Raw genomic sequence first — 13,926 nt, forward strand, 5'->3', positions numbered from 1 at the left:
GCTAAGATAGGAGCCCCATGGACATGCACAGATCATTTACCCTGCAAGCCGAAAGCTCTTGGGTCCTCAAAGGGACTTAAAGGATTCAATTGGTGTCTTAGGACATAGGATTCTCTTACTTCTAAGAAAAGAATGCTTATGCAATTCTCAAGAGTCTAGAAATCAGTGAGAAACATTTATCCAAGCTACCTTTATTTTCTCTTGCTGCAGGTGTATCCTTATGAAAGATGTTTGGATTCATGAAAGCTTTCAATGTCTCAAAAAGGCCAGAAAAAATCTGTGTCAGATAGATAAATTCTCTGTGTCAGGGTGAGTCCACTTCCTGTGTGTTTCCACCCACCATCCCTGCTCCCCTAACGCCACCTAGGAATGGTCTGCATTTTCCTTTGAGAACAGTGTCCAGAAATGCCCACCTAGATGCTATCTGTTGGGTGCTGCCCTCCATTATCATGCGCCTGGGAAGTCATAGGGACAGAAGGTGTGGGGGGGTTACCGCTCTAAACGAAATACTGCAATGTGTGTGGATCGCTTTGAACATCATCTCTGTTTTCAAGATCTATTTAAGGAGGGGGTGGGTTGGAGGATCTCTTCTATTCTTTTGAGAGCTTTCCCTTCAACCCAGAACTGCAGGTCTTACAGTCCAGTCGTTTTTACAAGTGTGTGTGAAACCATGTCGAGGACGCCCGGACTCCCCAGCCTCTCGCGCAGGGAACCTCGGTGCCGGGCGCTGCTAAGAGTTACCCTAGTGGACAGCCAAAGCATCGGACGCTACGACGGACTGCTCAGGATGGCAGGATGGACTCCACCTGGAAGTCACAGATGTTGGGCATCTATGCAGATGACCAGATTTGTCATGTCTGCACATATTACCTTTGTTCCGTACAGGGTGACTGGAGGCTCTAGGAAGCTCCTGAGTCCAGGTCCACCTGGAGTTGACAAGGGTTACCTGAGGAATGACTTTCTGACCCTGACCATCATCAGCCTGCTACCCAGGAAGAAATGAAGTCTAGTTCCCGGCCAGGGCGGTCAAGGACAGCCATCCTTTAGGTACTTCCTTCTTCTACCAAGCCCAGGATTTAGAGTGGAGCTACCTGCCACCAACGTACTGACCCTTATTTGTATCAATATGACATAACCAAGATGTGATACTTGTGGGTGATACAGCAAGTGACAGGCATACATTGAATTGTGTTGATAATCTGTGAGTAAAATACATCAGCCATTCTCTGTAATGATTCCTGGTGTATCAGAAAGTAATACGATCTCATGAAGTCATGTTGTCTCTAAGACATATATACATACGCATACATCATATACATGTAAATACCTATATATTTGGATATACATGCGTATGTATGCATATGTGTGTATGTGTGTGTATTGTTTAAAAGTTTGAGTAGCTAAGTCTGGGTGAGTGCCTGTGAATTAAATGGCTATAAGTCTATCACTTCTATGACAAATCACTGAGGTATTCTTTAGCAGTGAACATAGTTTTTCACGTAATTTTATTATATCCTTTAAAGACAGCATTAGCGTTAGCATTAATTAAATAGATCCACAGGTAAAACGTATTCTATGGGAGTATTTTTTGACATCTTTGTTTATTAAACTTGGCAGACATTAAGTTAGTATTTTCATTTGAATAAACCCCCTCAGTATGCCCCACAACTTAAAATATATTCTAAAGATAAAGCACTTTGGGACTCTATGCTATCCTGATAACTCATCACCACACGGAATGCTACAGCATTTCATATAGTTATTTTTTAAATACAAGTACAACTCTCGACTGTGGTTTCCATGCTCACTTCCGATACTGTCCAGGCTTCTGCAGACTTGCTACTCCCCTCCGTTGGTCTCTATCGGCAATAGCACTTGGTGTTCAGAGAGCACCATCTGGAACAGTCCAAAGTAGACTTGGCCCCTCCCAACGTCTGCAAGGAAGAAGCTCACAGACTCTCTGGAAGGTGACCCTGAGACCCTGTGCAGCCACAGACCAAAGGCAACAGCAGGAGAGAAAAAGAGTCAAGATGTCGCATCCGGCGATAAAGGGGCTTTACTGGAAGCCTGGGTTTCAGGCACACTGAGGGTCTCGTACAGCCCGGGTGAGGAGGATATCCCCGCTACACTGTCTTTGAACATTAAAGTGTGGTCTCTGCATAGTCATCTTTGAAGGTAGCCAGGATGGCCACACGAGGCTCCATCTGCCCACCCTGACCAGATACAGCATAAGCCAGGACGAGGGCCCCACGAAGAGGAAACTGGAATGAACAGGCACTTTTTTTTTTTTTAATCGTCCTGTTGGCATTTAATGCACTGTCACCATCCCGTACATTGCTGGTCCTGTGTGTACTGCTTCTGGTATTTTCTCGACCACCCTCGTCAGCTGGGCAGTCATCAAGCAGCGTGCATTCCACGACCACCCAGAAACCAGCATCTCGCCGAGTCTCCTTTCCCCACAAGTTCAAACAATGGATAGTTTAAATTACGTTGAACCTTTAATTACAGATACTTTTCCCCTCCACATTGGAAAGCTAGGGTTCCCTCCTTTTTTTTTTTTTTTTTTTTTTTCATTAAGGCTGTCAGGATGGTAAAGCGAAACCATGTGTCTTTCCCTATATACATATCTACACTTGAGTCTCTTCTTTATTAATCGAAGGTGTTTTGCTGGTGTTCCTAACCCAAATCTGCACTGGATTCCAGGTCGTAACACAGTTTTGGGGGAGGACAGTGGCAGGAAAAGCTGGAGCTTGATATCCGTCTACGTGTAACTCAGAAATAGATTAATAATCATGAGGAAGAGAAGAAGAGGACTTCGCTGTCACCCTGCTCCATCTTCCAAACACATGAGCTCCACGCTCTCTGCGGTCTTAAAGTGCAATTACTCTTGAGAAGGTGTCCCGGCGGCCTGGGATCCCACTGGCCAGAGTTCAAAGCAGAAACTTCAAAAAGGGTTGCTCGGGACTCAGGCTGGGAGGGAGGGGGGTCTGGCAGCAGAAAAGGAGCCACAGTTCTGGGGCACTCAAGTGCATCATGAGAAGGAGTGTCCTTTCTTTTCTTCTTCTTTTTTTTTTTTTGTAAAGAAATGTGTCCATTGTAAGGAATCCTGGCTTGGAAAAATATCGCTTTTTAAGAAACATCTATCTGAGGACGTTCCAGTGCGGGAGAGTCAAAAGACCAGCGAGCCCAGCAAGAAGCAGGGGACAAGCGCTCCTCTCGGGCGCCCAGCTCCCGTACTGGTGACCCTGGGGGTCCTCGGAGAAGTCGTCAGCTCTGGGCGCAGAGGACGCACATTGGACTAAGGGCATCTGGTAGGAGGTGGCTCTCTTCTCGGGCCTGTCCGGACTGGACCCATCGCTGGGCCTCTGGCCATTGAACAGCAGATAGTGGCCACGGGCGTCCTGCTCCATTTTGAAGATCTCATATTCGGTGTGAGGTAGTTTGATCCCCAGTGCCACGCAGCCGTTGGTGTGTGTCACGTCCTGCTGGACGCCCACCTGCCAGGAGCCCTCGGCCCCGCACTCATTCCCGTTGAAAACGTTGAGAAGCGAGGCAGTGGCCGCGTCCATGGGGGTGACCTTCATGTGGTTCACTGTGAAGGAGAGAGGACAGGTCGGTGACACCAAGCCGGATGCGGCATGTGGTAACAGAAAGCACTCTAGCTCTAAACCCAGTCCCTCATGGCCACCCACTGGTCGCAGTCTTGAAGAGCAGCTCCCACCCCAGTAGGGAAAGTTCCACATGTGAATGTGACTGCCGCTCTTCACGTGAACTCAAACTGTCACGCAGAGCGTCTCCCAGGACTTGCCTTTGGTGTCACTGCGTCTTTGGGACGGACACAATATTCAACGCAAACTGGAATTCTGTTTTCGTGAAAAGGGCTTTGAGGTTTTTAAATACTTTTGGTGTTGAATGCCTATCCTAGCTGGGAGCCTTGCAAATTCATACTGGCCCACAGATCAGGCATCTAAAATGAATGAGGCTGCAAGCAAGAAAAATATGCGTGAATGTATGAAACAGAAATCCCAGCACTTAGAGAGGGCTGTTTCTGAAAAAACCCAGGGGACTGTATCTTATGTGCACCACAGCAGCTTCGGGGTGGAACCTGGCCAAGGTGGCTGTTTTCTTGGCTGCATTTAGCAAAGGTCCACCCTTCCTGGAGAAAACCTTCCTTCCTAGGTGGGGGATTAAGAAGGCCTAAGTCTTATCAGGTTGGCAGAAATACTTCCTATTAAATAGACTGAACCATGGAATGCTACCCTAGGAGGGGTCACACGCAGTACATGGGCTACGTCTCTGTTACTTGTGATACGACTGACACCAGCTTGAAAAGATGTGTAAGAGCAGAAAGAAATTCTAGAAAGAGAGGCTGCAAGACCTCCCTTGCTGATAACAGCCTGGTGAATTTCACCCCTTATGTTCCTCGCTTAAGTAATCATTACAAACCCCAAACCTCCCACCTCCAGGCACAGGACAACTTTCAGGTGCATGACAGACGCAGCTAAGTATGATGCTATCACAGAGGCAGCTCAAAATCAGCCTGCGTGGTATACAAAAATGGAAATGGGTAGGGGCGCCTGGGAGGCTCAGTCAGTTAAGCATCTACCTTTGGCTCAGGTCCTGATCCCCAGGACCTGACATGGGGGATCAAGCCCCGAGTTGAGCTCCCTGCTCAGCAGGAAGCCTGCTTCTCCCTCTCCCCACCCCTGCAACTTGTGTTCTCTCTTTAAAAAAAAGCAATGTGCAGACGTGAGGCTTCATTCCTAGTCACGTCCTCCCTGGCCAGCTCTGACACCGTGCAGAGCCGTGTGGGCCCTTCTGCACTGTGGCCCACGGGCTGAGCCGCCCCTGCCGGCCCCATTATGAACAGAGGGGAACCTGATGTGAATGATGACCTTGAAGCAGAAAGGACGCCCTGATTTCTCCCCCCACATCTGTCCCAGAAAAAAAAAAAAAAAAAAGAAAAGGCCCTTTCTCAGGCTCTGCCTGAATGCAAAGGTCCCCAAACCGCTCAGTTCCTCACCGGCTGGGCTGTGACTTCACGAGTCGTGGCAGGAGCCCTACCTTTGAACACGAACTCCGTTCCTCCCATGACCCTGGAGGAGTGCACCCCCCGGCTGTAGCGGCCCTTGGCGTAGATGGTGAAGGTGGGGTGCTTGCAGACGGGGTCGGAGTAGTGGTAGTAATGCCCTTCCCAGGTGTTGTTGTTGTCGTGAAAGATGAAATGGCGCGTGAGGAACAGGACCTCAGGCCGCACCTCGCAGCGCTGGCTCACCCACTCGCCGTGCAGGCCGACGGTCAGGTCGGCCTTGGGGGGCAGGAGGGGCGGGCGGTGTTCATCCGACCTGTGGATGATGCGGCAGGCGATACAGGCGTGGTCGTGGTTCTGGGGACGAGAAACACACATGCGCAGAGATCTTGGTCATCGTGACTGGGCAGTGCACACGTGCTGACTTCAAATGAGGCCCACGGTGGGACTGGGGGAGGGGGGATCCCGTCATTTGTTACCTGGGAAGCCAGGAGGCACCTGGAGGTAGGCCCTCACGCACGGAAGGGAGGGCGGTGGGGTGTGTATGTGTGTGTGTGTGTGTGTGTGTCTAAGTGTAGGCTCACAAGTGCACGTGTGTTTGGCTGACATCAGCCAAACTTACCTAAATATGTCAGCTGTGAATTGTACTCTCTTTAGAATCCTACCACATGTCCCAGATGCTTGACTACACCAAGGCTATAGGGTTACCACTGGGATGGCTACTAGGGACAAAATCTGAAAAGAACAGTGTGGACAAGGAGGATGGGGGGGAGCTGGAACCCACGTGCGCCGCTGTTGGGAAGCTAAAATGGGACAGTGGCTGAGGGAAGGAATTCCAATACGATGCAGCAGTTCCTCCTCTGGTTTATGTCCAAAGGACACGGGAGTCTTGAAGAGACAGCCACGCATCCATGTTCCTAGCAGTGCAATCACAAGGCCAAATGCTTCAAAACCACCCAGTATATGTCAACGGGTGAATGGAGACATAGATGTGGTCCACACCTACAATGAAAGATTATTCTACCTGGAAGAAGGGAAGAAATTCTGACCCAGGCCGTAACACAGATGAACCCCGATGACAGGATGCGAAGTGAAATAAGCCAGATACCAAAGGACAAATACCGTACGATCCCAGTCCCTCTTCTATGAGCCGCCCAGAGTGATCAAATTCAGAGAGAGAGAGAGAGAGTAGAATCATGGTGGCCAGGGGCTGGGGGAGGGGAGATGGGGAGCTCGTGTTTAATGGGAACACAGCTTTAGGTCAGGAAGATGACAAAGGTCTGCGGGCGGATGGGGGAGACAGTCGCACAACGGTGTGAATGTTCTTAATGCCGTGGGACTGGACCCGTCTAATAGCTAAGATGGAAATGTTATGCGTCTTTTACAATCAGATTTTTTTTTCCACTTTTAAACAATTAGGAGACACATGAAACTAAGAAAAAAAAAAAAAAAAAAAAGGCCACGCCTTTTTTTTTTTTTTGCCGGGATGACAAAGGGAGCTGTGTAGTAAAGCAGGGGTCCTTTCAAAGGAGGCCCTTAAGGAGGCGGCCGGCAAGTGGGCAGGAGCGGAGCACTCCGTGAAGGCAGCCTGCACACGTCGAGACTGGCCTCGAGGCCTGGTGGTTTATGGTCTCTTCACTTGCTCCCTGCTCTATATATAGCTTTAAGCCGTTTCACTAGATCAAGATAACTGCAGCTCTGCCTTCCAGGGGCTGCCTCCCTGAGCGTCTGCTTCAGGACAGTCCCCTAGCCTCCCGACGATGGCTGTCTGTCCACAGCTGTGGCTGAGAAACCGTCCCAAGCAGCAGAGGTGGCCGGAGACTGCCAGCCACGTAAACGCTGTTTGTCCAGCGGGCTCGGGGCTCCCCTCCGAATGCCAGAGTCCAGAGGGTAGGACAGCTGGGTTCTGGGCCCAACCTTCCATGGCCTGTTTGATTGGAGCCACGGGACAGCTGTGGGCTGTGGGCTGCCTGCCCCTGGACGTGGGGGGCCATGTCTCTGGTACCCTCCCTCCCACACCAGCGGTGCTAAAGCTGACAGGGCTTACAGAAGCACGAGGCCAATCTGATCTGTGCAGTGGCGGGAGGGTCACCATTGCAGCCAACTGTCGGGGGAAACAGCTCGTGGACACTGGCCTTGGGCTCCCCCAGCCATGGAGCTCACAGGTGTGGTCTCAGGCCTAACAACAGACACTGACAGGAATGCACAGGAGGGCATGCCCATGCTTCCCAGAGTCAAAAATCCAGATTTCAAAGGCCTTTTCTTGTCCAGCCGTGACTCAGGGTGATGCTGCAGTTGTCTGGTTAGGAGGCTGGAGATCTCAGAGAGCGGGAGAGTGGGACAGTGGGAGAGGACTCTTGGCCGTCATGCCTCCACAGATCTCTGTGGAGATCTCAGTGCTCACTAACAATGCTCTTTCGTGTCATTCCCCACAAATGGTTTTGCTATCTGTAGTTTGGGGATTGCCTGATTGACTAGTTCTTTCAAACAATTTATTTATTTGAAAGAGACAGAGATAACAAGAAAGGGAACACAAGCAGGCGGAGTGGAAGAGGGAGAAGTAGGCTTCCTGCTGGGCAGGGAGCCTAATGCAGGGCTCGATCCCAGGACCCTGGGATTGTGACCTGAGAGAAGGCAGACGCTAATGACTGCCACACCCAGGCGCCCCAGTAGTTTGGGGATTTAAAAACATCACTTGTGACCACTTCATTTCTGGCCATTCTGAGATAGGAGTCTCATTTCCTGGCAGAATTTGGCTCCTCAAATACCAGTATCAGTTTGGGAACCTCCCAGAAAGCTTCTTGGATAGGGTAGAGGGGGTGGGGGAATAGGGGTCTTCTCACAAGCGCTTCTGCCCCCAGCGTAACACCAGGGATCAAGCGCTCTTCCGTCAGAACCAGAACAGGCTCGGTGACAGGAGGTGGGCACAGCCCTCGGGCCCAGGCTCTCTCGGAAAGGTGCCATGGTAGCATGTGGCATTCACGTGGTGCTCTTAAGAACAATGGCACAGAGGTCTGACCTCGGAGATGGGGACCCGGCTGAAGCATTTCTGCTTGTCAGCAGAGAAAAGCCACAGGCAAGGGAAGCTTGCCATCCATCAGCTGGGTCTGTGAGAATTTAGGGATGGAGTGGTATGGAGTGGGACGAATCTGGCCCTTAGCTACTGGTCTTGCTAAATTCCTACTTTTTTTTATTATGGTAAAATATACATGACGTAAAACTTAACATTTTAACCATTTTAAGGGCATAGTTAAGTGGCGCTAAGCATAATCACATATTATGCAACCATTGCCACGGTCCATTTCTAGAACTTTCTCATCTTCCCAAATTGAAACTCTGTACCCAGTAGACACCAATTCCCCATTCTTTCGATACCAGTCCTTGGCAACCACCATTCTACTTTCTGTCTGTATAGATCTGTCTACCCTAGGTACCTCACAAACGTGAAAGCACACAGGATCTGTCCTTTTTGTGACTGGCTTAGTTCACTTAGCATAATGTCCTCAAGGTATGCCCATATTGTAGCACATGTTAGAATCTCCTTTCGTTTTAAGGCTGAATAAGAAGAGTTCGATGTATGTATGTACCACATTTTATTTATCCATTCATCCACTGATGACCATTCCATTTTTTGTCTACTGTGAGTAACGATGCGATGAGCACAGGTACACAATCTATTTAAAGACCCCACTTTGGGTTCTGTTGGGCATCCTTTGAGAAGTGAAGTTTCTGGATCATACCATAATCCCACGTGTAACTTCTGGAAGAACCACCACATTGTTTTTCCAAAGCAGCTGCACCATTTTACATTCCCACTCCCAGTGCACAAGGGTTCCCATTTCTCCACATTCTTGCACACAAACTATTTTTTTCCTCTTTCTGATAATAGCCAATCAAATGGGTATGGTGTGATCACACTGTAGTTTTTATTTGCATTTCCCTAATGATTAGTGATCTTGAGCATCTTTTCATGTGCTTAACGGCCTACCTGTAGATCTTCTTTAGAGACGTGTTCATTCAAGTCCTTTGCCCATTTTGTAATAGGGTTGTTTTTCTTGTTACTGTTGTACTGACTAGTAACCTGTCGTAACAACTCTTGAGTAGCCATTAAGAAACCAAGAGGTCATAAACATGGGTGGGATTTTTGGCCTCTCTGTGCATACTGTCACCAAGCAGACAGTTTTAGCCATGGTTAGATAAGGGGGAAACCTTTCTGTTGTATGGACAGATTTTTAAAAAAAAAATCTAATTTATGCTCTTCATTTCCACCTATAGGAAGACCTATAGGAACAATTACGTGGAAGCAGAAATTAAGGCCTATATTCTGGCTCTAAATTTTCTCTTCTTGCAGATGCTTTTCTTAAAATAGCAGCTTTCTGGGGCACCTGGGTGGCTCAGTTGGTTAAGCTTTTGTCTTTGGTTGGGGTCATGAGTCTGGAGTCCTGGGAGGAGCCCCACATTGGGAGGAGTCTGCTTCTCCCTCTGCCTGCCGCTTCCTGTGCTTGTGTTCTCTCAAATACAATTTTTTTTTTAAGGTTTTGTTTATTTATTTGACAGACAGATCACAAGTAGGCAGAGAGGCAGGCGGAGAGAGGGGGAAGCAGGCTCCCTGCTGAGCAGAGAGCCCGATGTGGGGTTCGTTCCCAGGATCCTGGGATCATGACCTGAGTCGAAGGCAGAGGCTTTAACCCACTGAGCCGCCCAGGTGCCCCTCTCAAATAAAAAATCTTAAATAAATAAATAAACAGTAGCTTTTCAAAAAGAATAAATGGGAAGAGTTTCCTGACATGAAGAGTGATGTGTACTTTGAAATATCATTTGCTTTATGAAATTCCTCTTTTAAGGTCCATGCTCTCATACTGATTCTCCTCTGAGAAGCTATACTTTTGTAGGCTCTCCCACTGGGCTTCTACCTCCCTCCCTTCTCTGGGATCTTAGAATGAGCTACTTTAAAGTTAGAGTTTCTGGACACAGAAAATCCGAAGGTTAAAGCAGCAGGACCAGAATGTGTTTCTTTGTTGCTACTCTTCACACCAACTATAAAAAGCTTTAATTTTGAAGGAGGAGGGGAGAAAAACAAGTCCCCATGGAATTACTTTCCTAAAAGAAGATAATCAAACTTATTCAAAAAATGACAATCAACCTTCAACTTCATTAAGTGTGCAATGTTCTAGCAAAGAGTGGGTTTTTGCCCACTCTGCATTCCAATTCCTGTCCAGCACAATGAGACTGAGCAAGTTCGGGTACACCATCCCCTTAGCTTTACGACCTCTTGAAGAGACCATGAGTACACTTTTACAGATGAGGCCACCAAGGCACAAAGAGATAGAATAACATGGCCCAGATAAGTTTACAAGCCAAAAGTAGAGTCTGGAACATACTCTGGTCTTGGGCTTGCTGAGTGCTATCCCCGGGCCCCAGGCCGCCCTTCAGGCTGAGAACAGATGTCTATCAAGGACACTGGTCCCTAGAAAAGGTCTTCTCTGGCCGATGACTGATAGAGATTCTCCAGGCTCCCTCCTGTTCCCTGCCAACATTTATTTCTGGAGAGATGGTTCACCAACAACATTTGCTGACAGTATCCACTTGTTTCCAGCCTCTTCCCAGAACGGAAGAAATTACTTGATATCATCTTGCCGTGAACTGATCAACTAGAGAAGCAGGATGAATAAAACATTTCTTGGGCTAAAAGTTTTGCCCAAGGAGGAGGAGAAATGGGAACAGATGATGGAAACTTCCTTTCACAGAGTTTCCTTCCATGGGATCAAAAACACATTCATGTTTCTCAGGAAGAGACCTGCCAATGACTGAAGCTAAAAGCTTTTTTTTTTTTTTTTTTTTTTACAACAGCAATTCTCTCTGCATTTGATTGCATTTCTACTGTAGTTATTTCTACACACATAGCCTTCCTGGAGCCTCTCTATTTCACTGGAGAAGAATCTCTCCAAGCTCTTGGAGGTCAAGACCAGAGTACTCTCTCATGACGTTTGGGGGAGCGTGGCAGACTGATTGCTAGAATGTTGTCACTGACTCTTTAACAGTATGAACAGAGTAGGCAGCAGTCATCGCAAATGATGAAAGCTGACACCCTTGTGGAAGGGGCCTCCTGGGGTGCATTTCAGATCTTGGGTCGCAGGAATTCATGAACCTGGGCTCATTTTGACCACCTCAATGGGTCACGATGATTCCACTTTCAGGAGGATGTGGAATCGCCATGGTCACGCATGTTGGGTCTCTCCAACAGCGGTTTTAGGAGCTGGACGGGGCTGTTAGTAGCCACGAAGGGATGGGGGAGTGAAAGGAGAATGGAAGGACATAAGAAGTGTGAGCTGCCAATGCCTCCGGCTTCACATTTGTCTCCTGACCGCTCAGTGAGACAAAAGTTAACCCAACGCTGTCCTGGAGTTAAGGGGCATGGGGGCAGGGGAGGGGGCTCACTGGAAGCAACACATCATTTTCTAAAAAGAGGTTTTCTAAGAAGTTCAGAAGCTAAGAAGTTAGCTCACAAAGGCCCTTCCAGTTTACAGAACATGAGGAAATCATCCAAAGAGAAGTTTGCTTCCACCTTTGCCTATATATATATATACATACATCGTGTACAGACTCAACAGCCAGAAAGGGCCATGAGAAGCCAATTCTTTAAAACAAAGTTCCTCAAGAACGGTTTCGGAAAAAAATTTCTGATTGATGTTTTTACTTGATTGTGTCTTCCACTGTCAATTTAAATTCATTTCAATAGTTAAAGTAGGTAATAATGACATTAAATCTACTGTAAATCCAGATTGCCCCCCCGCCCCCCCGCCCAGCTCAGGCCCTCTTCCTCTCCTGCACGCTCTCCCCAGTGCCCAGCCAGCCCCCCTGCACGCTACAGGCCTCCTCCAGACTGAACGGCTGACTTCCGGCACGCCCGGGGCTCTCACTCCATCCTCTGGGTTCTCTTGCCTTTTAAGGGATGAACTGTTTACCACTTATCCTGTCCCTGACAACAAGTATTTCCTGGTCAGCTAACTCCTTAAATTAAAGCAACCTCGCATGTCTGTTTATCTGCTGAAATGCTCTGGAGTCAAGAAATGTAACGAACTGTTTCTGCAAAGAAAGTAGATGCCAGCAGCTGTGGGGAACAGAGCTACTTCATACTTTGGCCCAAATCAAAGGTCCACACAGGCAAGTCTTTCCAAGTCAAGACCCCATGATCCCAACCCCCATCGTCAACTCTGACTTCTCCAACCATGTGCAATATTGGCTGCTCTGTAGTAAACACCCAGCCCTGGGGAGCAGGGCCACACTTTTCTTTAGGATTCCTCTTTGATGTGAGACGGGCTTTGGATTAGGTCATGACTCCTTGAATTCACTGGTCCTCTATCACCTCTTCTGGTCCCTGTCATCTCCACGAACCCCTTTCCTCTCCCTCCAGAGCAGAAAGAGAAGGCAGGCAAATTCTTCCACAACCACCTTCCCCGGTTCCTCCTGCCATTAGTCCTGTGATGCTCACTCACCCAGGCCCCCACCCCAGAAGCCCACCAAACACTCACCTGAGGAGCCCCTCCCCAACCCCGTCCTGTGGCAGAGCCGGCTCCTGGGCATGGGCAGAAAAGTGCACTGCCCGTGGCCACCTGACCCATGGTGCCTCAGATGTCCCTGATACAGAAAGTCTCACAGTCCATCTGTATTTCTCACAGATTCTGAAAAGGCTTGGAAAGGCCAGCTCCCTCAAAAACGAACGCTCGTTCGCAGTCTAGAGGTTTCTACAGAATTCAAGAGCGAAAGCACGGGAGTATCATCTTCTTCATTTTTAGTGCTCAGCGACTCTTGAAAATACTTCGGTGCCTGTCTTCCCCAGAGGGGCTGTGGAACGCGCTGGGGCAGAATATTGAAGATGCATGGCTTGGGGAAGGTTGTCTGGTTTCAGACAACCTCTCTGATTTATGATGCTGTGGCTAAATCAGTGCAGGGTTTTGGAGAGAGACCAATTCCATTTGCTTACAAGTCTGATCCCGAGGCTCTTGGCATCCTCAACAACCCCGGTGATCATTTGCTTTTAATTACTATTTGATTCTACCACTGAAAGAATTCGGCTTGCTCACCCTTCAACTGCACGAAAAGCAGAGGGCGACGGCTGCCCTGATGGGAAACTCGGTTGAGGGAAACCATCTTCTTGGAGGGTTATTTTATGTGGTCTTGATTTTCCTAGTGAAGAGCGGCCAATTTCATCCTGGAAGAATCCTCCTAGCACACCTGATTCTCTTCAAACAGGATGCCTTTGCCAAAGGACTCTGAACCTCACAGCAAAGCTGTATAAAGCTTAGAAAAACAAGTTGATTTAAAGTTTCTATTTTTACATGGTGTCCCGTTTCCAAAGGGGCTGAGACGAGTGGTTTCAAACTCAATTTAGCATTTAAACTAATTTTCAGCCAGGTCTCTATGGACCAGCAATTAGAGGAGGCAAAAAGTTCAAAGAGGCGGGTGGCAGGGGGGGGAATGTGGTCTCTCCGGATGCATTCCCAGCCCTCCTCCTTCCCGTTCCCAGTTCCCAGCGGGTGAGGCGACCTGCCACTGGCCAGTGGGTGGGGAGCACCTGGGGCTCTGCCTGCGCTGAGTCCGGAAAGGCACCAATGGCGAAGTCCGCTTCTTCCTTCTCAGAGCTGTCCTGTGGAGGGATCTAAAAACTTCCTGAGGACTCTGCGGCATGCTGTGGGCCAAGATGTTCAATGCCAGGGACAACAAGAGAAGAAGAGGCCCTTTCAGCTCCCAGAGCCATGCAGACCTCACTGGCCTTCGAAGGACGCCCGTGGCCGTGCAGGCTGGCTACGGAAGCAGACGGCAGCACACACTGGCCCTGGACGGCCGCCTGGGTCCTCCTCCTAGCCTTGCCACAAGCTCTGGCAGTGGCCACAGCT

The 13,926-nt window shown here is 48.8% G+C and overlaps 1 protein-coding gene across 1 annotated transcript in view; it reads right to left on the reverse strand.

The window, feature by feature from the left end:
• Positions 1-1,582: 1,582 nt before the first annotated feature.
• APCDD1 (APC down-regulated 1) overlaps positions 1,583-13,926 on the reverse strand; it is a 32,553-nt gene continuing 20,209 nt past the window's right edge. Inside the window, exons 4-5 of the mRNA XM_059409179.1 lie at positions 5,065-5,386; positions 1,583-3,592 (exon numbers count right to left, since the gene is read on the reverse strand). Coding sequence (XP_059265162.1) covers positions 3,141-3,592; positions 5,065-5,386 — 774 coding nt within the window. The 3' untranslated portion in view covers positions 1,583-3,140. The remainder of the gene's footprint in view (positions 3,593-5,064; positions 5,387-13,926) is intronic.

The sequence above is a fragment of the Mustela nigripes genome, chromosome 8, assembly GCF_022355385.1.
Source record: "Mustela nigripes isolate SB6536 chromosome 8, MUSNIG.SB6536, whole genome shotgun sequence".
Classification (NCBI taxonomy): domain Eukaryota; kingdom Metazoa; phylum Chordata; class Mammalia; order Carnivora; family Mustelidae; genus Mustela; species Mustela nigripes.